Raw genomic sequence first — 6187 nt, forward strand, 5'->3', positions numbered from 1 at the left:
TGATTTTTGGAAAAGGCTGCAATGAAACAAAGAGTGAAAAATTTAAAGGGGTCTGAATACTTTCCGTACCCACTGTATAATCTGACAGAGCTGTTGGAGATTGGGAGATTAGCTATATTGTGTATTCTGTAGTCAGCTTTAACAACAACAACAACCCCGCTTTGCTTTCACACAAGTCTAAATGACTCCAGTGTCTAATTCAGACAGTGGTTAAAATCTCTTCTTCGTTGTCCTATTCGCATCATTAAACTACAAAACGGCTGCGTCACAGCTGTGTGTGATCACCTACAGTCTAATATGTTTAATTACAGTCCAACAAATATATCAGCCAGTACTAGCTTATGGTTAGTCTATAGCAACGAAGTTCCGATTCCGCGATTTTTCAGGTGCCGCCGGGAAAAACACTGAATGTCCCTCTTTTCAGCCATCCAGTCAATCACTTTTTGCTTTCTTTGTTTTGGGTCGTTCTAAACTCCGATGGATTTCTGAGGACTATGGTTAACTGGTCCTCGGATCTCTGCAGGGTAAATCCAGACAGCTAGTTAGACTATCTGTCCAATCTGAGGACTATGGTTACCTGGTCCTCAGATCTCTGCAGGGTAAATCCAGACAGCTAGCTAGACTATCTGTCCAATCTGAGTTTTCTGCTCCACAACTAAACCTTTTTCTGAACGTAGAAACGTTCCACAAAAAAAAGTTCCTTCACGAGACTATTTGGCTGTGGCACCGTGGCTCCGTCCGGCGCGTAGCGCTGCCCATGAGGATTGTGATTGGTTTAAAGAAATGCCAATAACACCGAGCGAGTTTTTCTCCCATCCTGGAATACTGTGTGGAGGGTCTGGCAATGCGAGACTAGCTTATCTTATATCAGCATATACGTTATGGCCAATAGGTGTCAAGAAATTGCAGAATATCAATGGCAAAGATACGGTTCAGTTCAATTGTGAAGAAGGTTAGGGTTAATATGATCATTCTGATGTTTTTTTCACCAGATTAAAAAGAAATTTAAATAAATGACATTTTGGTTAGCAATTGTGATTGGTTTGAAGAAAAGCAAACAGCGTTGTTTTCTCCGATCCCAGAATGCATGTGTGGAGGAGCCAGACCTTACTCTGCAGCGCTGTGGAGATCGGTCTGGCAATGCGAGGACACAAAGTGCCCAACCACCCCAAAGCTCATTTCATTATTTTCCAAAAGCTCAGTATTCCTTGTCCACATAAAAAGGCCAATGTTTTTTTAAATCTAATTTAGTATATCTTCGCTCTGAGCAGAACAAAACGGTTGCTGTCTTTTCTTCTTTAATTTGTAGCTTGTTACAAAAGGAAAACTAAGGCGTCAACTTTTTCAACTCTGTACAAACCCTGTGAATCACCAGACTGACAGTAATTAAAAAAAAACACGAACCAAAGAAACAGTTCAATTACCCGGCAAGGGAGAGAAAAAGTGTTGTTGCATCTGAGACAATGAGTGACATATTTTGGGTAAAAGTCACGGGGGTGCGTGAACCTGCTCCAATTAGTTAAATCTTTTCTTTTTCCTCATTGTGTTGTTAATCCCTTGATTCCTGTTTTAACACTGCAAAAAATAAGCCAAATGAGCTGATATTGCGCACAGCCTCAAACTGAGTCTTGATTTACATCCTACAGTCAGGCATGTTGGGAAGGAGCCTCGTCTGATCCCGCACCCTCACATTACAGCCGGGTTCCCAATCAGAGCTGCAAAGTGAGCCTGCTGTTGAGAGACATCTGGTTTTTTCCCTTCTTCATTGAGTCACATCACAGTTGGGACTGCGAGTTCACTTTTCTGTTCCTATTTTTAAGATGCTACATGTGGGACTTACTTGTTCCTACACCACTGTGAAATAAGTAGTGATGACGCACCCTGATGCCAAGCCCAAAGAACAAGTGGATGATTCCTAATGTCACAAACAATAAACCTAATAATCCACTTAGTGCATATCTTTACTGGCATCTAGTATGCCTCTAAAGCAAATAAAAAAAAAAAAAAAAAAATACATTTAGATCATGCAACTGTACTGGATAAATGGGCCTTCGATGGGCATTTTAGAAAGCACTACATTTCTACACAACAATGCAAAAGAAAATCTGTGAAATCACATTTCATTGAAATTATGAGGAAAAACAAGTATGAATCCTGATATTTGTCATGACCATCTGGTAATTAAATGATATTGTGATATAGATTGCATTAGGGCTGGGCAATATGGAGAAAATCAAATATCACAATATTCTTTTACCAAATACCTTGATTTCGATACCAGCGATATTGCAGCGTTGACTATTGGTGCTTTTACAAAATATTTACCCCATGAGGTTTTTGATTAATATTCATCAGTAATCTGGATATAATGACTAAGTATAAAGGCATGATACAGTTACAACAGTCAACATCACTTTACTGTAATGCAGATTTTGAAACCAGGAAAAGATAACCCTAATGCCATATTATGATATGAAAAATCATAGACGATGTCTAGTCACATATCACGATATCAATATAATATCGATATATTCCCACCTCTAGATCGTATGCAACATTGCCCCGGAATCAAATTACTCTGGAACTTTGGTCAGTACTACTGTGAAGCTTAACCTAATGCTAAGCACATCATCTCTTACCCAAAAGGTATGATTACGTATAAATCAATAGTTTAATATGACAACAAACAATATTTATGAAATGCTTACAATGAACTGCTCCACATCCCTCTCCATGCCCACGTTAGGCAGATCTGGCATCATGTGGGCAACTACTTTGAAGCCGGCGTCCTTTGAAAGGTGGAAAGACTCACAGACAGCTCGCACCGTGTGCCCTCTGGAGGAAACATGCATGTACAAATACACAGTTAAATTATAAAAGCCTGAAGGTGAAACGTCTGCCATGTCTGCTTCCTTATCTCCAGCCGTCATGTTTACCCCCCCCAACCTACGGACCTGTTGGTGTCTCGGGCCACGTCTTCATACACACTCTGGACTCCTATCTCCAGCCGCGTGCAGCCGTAGCCCAGCATGTCGCTGAGGTGTCGCTTCAGGCAGTAGTCAGGCCGCGTCTCGATGGTGATTCCCACACACTTGGTGTTACTGCGCTCCGAGTATCTGCAGGACAACACCGTCTCAGTCATTTCACTTTATATTATTCTTGTTCTTAAAACCTGGACCTATTTTCCCATGCTTTGGTGTCTAGGGGACTAATGTGAACAAAAATAATATTAATTGTACCAGTTTTGAGCGAGGATGTTGTAATTGGCATTAGCAAACCTGGCTGCAATTTATTCATATGGGACAAATTTCCTTCCACTAAAACTGCTGTTTTGGCCACCAACAAGCTCAGATTATTTATTATTATAAGTGTCTGACAACATCATGGTAAGGATACCTAGAGAGATAAACATTATAGTTAAAGAATAAAAATCCTTTTTGTTTCAGTAACGACTTCGAAATCACCATTGCCAAACTCCCCAGCCTTCGTTTAATAACCAAAGCTTATAGTACTTTTTGAGTGCATAGAACCGCCTATTTTTAACATGTAATTGGGTGAATCGTAGGGTTGAACAATTTGACCTAAAACAAAAATGATTAATTGCACATTTCACCTTGATAACGAAAAATGAACGCTAATAAATCACATTGTTCTAAATCGTCTTTTCTGAAGCTAATTGTTCCCTAGACGACATACACTGCGTTTCTTTTGGGCACGAGTTGCTCAGATGACTCAGACTCGGTCTTTGAGTCAGCTTCCATCATGCTTTCCATGCGGCTGACTGGTCCAGGCAAAGTCACGTGACCACACGCACGGTAGAATGTTTTAGGGAGAAAGCAGGCCCATCAACAAGAATAAATAATCATAATTATCGTCCTGGGATACATTTTTGGTCAATCTTCCAGCCCTAGTAAATCATTTTTTTCCAACCAAGTAAGAATGGAGAATGTGGTAAAAGTGGAACGACGGCTTTAAATGGTTTTATTTTGTTTCTGACAACTTTGAATAAAATCTATTTAACGATGAGAATATTAACGTTTATTCAAACAGAGTCTGGTGGATTTGGCTCGAGCATATAGATCCTTTCTGTAATGTTGTCAGACACTTGGAATACTAATTTGAGCCTGTCAGTGGCAATAAAAGCATGTTTAGTAGACGTACATTAAAGTTGCACAATTGCCCATCATCTTACATACATTTTTTTTAACGTAGTTTTTCTCACCGCTGTCTTGTTTAATACTAGCACTATTTCAAAGATTGTTGGTCCCATCAGTCTCTCAGACAGAAAAACATAAGAAAATAGGACCAAAAAAAATACCCTTTAATATGCTTATATCCTATAATAGAATTCTTGCTTTGATATAATATCATTTTCTTAATTTGACTATTTAGTCTTATTGGGGTGTTCTATGGGATCATTAAGCAAAATCAATTTACATGCTGTGAGTTGGCATGGCTCATTATCTAAACACTAACCTCACATTAAGAACACACTAATGCAATAAAGTCAACAGAGGATAGAAGAAAATTTGTGTACTGCAAATGTGAAATGAGACATTAATGAGCATTATAATAATAATAAAGTTAAATACTTAGACTGCTCAGTCAATTAAAAAGTCCCGGCTGTAAAGGGATGGAGGTTAGAGTGCTGCAACTAATTATTTTCATTTCTGATTAACCTGTCAATTAGTTGTTTATGGAGTGGTTTCTATAAAATGGGGAAGATTGTGGATCAGTGTTTTCTAAAGCTCAAGATGACGTCCTCAAATGTCTTGTTTTGTCTATATACATTTTACTGTCACAGAGTGATAAAGGAACTAGAAAATATTCACATTTAAGAAGCTGGGATCAGAGAAGTTGCAAATTCATTAAATAAGTTGGCAACTTATCAATTTATCTTTGCAGCTCTAGTAGGATCCTGCTTGAGAACATTTGAAGTTATTATTTCACTGTATTTAAAAAGGTTAATTTCAGTATATATCCACCAATTAAAGTGTCTATAATCAATATTTTTGTAATAACAATGGATCAAAAAATGGTGTATAATGTGAAAGTAATCCCTTGTATACGTATCACTAGACTGCAGCTCTCCTCAGGTCTACAGAGCATTTTAGTGTCGTTCAGGTCGTTGTTTTGGTTAAGGCAGCATGTTCACCATGTTACCTTCATAAGTTGATCATTTGGTAATGCTGTGGTCCCACCTTGGTGCACAGCCCCCAAATGGGGAAAACACCCAATTACCTGAGGGCCTGGGGGGCTGAAGATGGAATTGAGCAACAGGAGTCAGCTGTTCGATAGCATTATTTGGACAAGCTACCCAATGATTTTTTTCCCATGAATGATTTTTTCCCATTAATTACCAATCATTACTAGAGCCCGACCAATAAAGGATTTTTAAGGCGATACCAATACAAATATTTGGTTATTTAATCAGAATCATTTATAATGACAAATAAATTATTCTGATAAATTAATATTAAAAATACAAAATAAAAACGTATGTTGACCATGTTATGACTGTTGGGTGTCCACAGAGCGGCAGGTCTGCTGATTAAAGCAGGAAAAGAAGCAGCCAGATGTAGAAAGTGACTTTATATGACGCAGTACAATCCCTTGTAATTCTTTAATGTAATCTTGAGACAGATATTTTCTAAGCTTCATCTGGCCTGAAATGTAACTCCGCTGCGACTTCTAAACTTATTGGAGTCACTGATCTAAATCCTCAAAACACCACCAGCAAGCAAAACAGACACATCTCATCCAAGCACACCAGCCAGCTGTTATTTTCTCATCTCCAGCTGCTCCAATGACCATTAGCCCCACTCCTCATGCCACCACATATTCCTTTTGAGTCAGTATCTGCTGGCAGTAAATGTCCATCTTTTACAGTCTGCTGGCTGATTTACACCAATTACACGAGTTTATGCTCCAGAGACAATGATCAGATTGTATGAGATGAATCAATAAAAAGTCTATTATCTCAGGTGATTCTCTCGAGGTATCTCAGTAGACGTGATCAGATCAGGGGGGAGCATGTGGTCGTGGTCGCACACACACCCCCCACCTACACACACATATACATATATATAATGGCTGGCCCCAGCCAAATTAAGTGCCCCCCCTTCACAAACTGAGCAGCAGCCAACACTATTACCTTGCACACGCACACACACACACACACACACAC

At 39.0% G+C, this 6187-nt stretch overlaps 1 protein-coding gene across 2 annotated transcripts in view; it reads right to left on the minus strand.

Moving 5' to 3' along the window:
- elp3 (elongator acetyltransferase complex subunit 3) overlaps positions 1 to 6187 on the minus strand; it is a 25585-nt gene that overhangs the window by 13008 nt on the left and 6390 nt on the right. For both annotated transcript variants that reach the window (XR_004660357.1, XM_034899811.1), the window contains exons 8-9: positions 2955 to 3116; positions 2709 to 2835 (exon numbers count right to left, since the gene is read on the minus strand). Coding sequence is in view for 1 of the 2 variants with exons in the window: in XM_034899811.1 (XP_034755702.1) it covers positions 2709 to 2835; positions 2955 to 3116 (289 nt within the window). In the remaining variant the exon portion in view is untranslated. The remainder of the gene's footprint in view (positions 1 to 2708; positions 2836 to 2954; positions 3117 to 6187) is intronic.

The sequence above is a fragment of the Etheostoma cragini genome, chromosome 18 (assembly GCF_013103735.1).
Source record: "Etheostoma cragini isolate CJK2018 chromosome 18, CSU_Ecrag_1.0, whole genome shotgun sequence".
NCBI lineage: Eukaryota > Metazoa > Chordata > Actinopteri > Perciformes > Percidae > Etheostoma > Etheostoma cragini.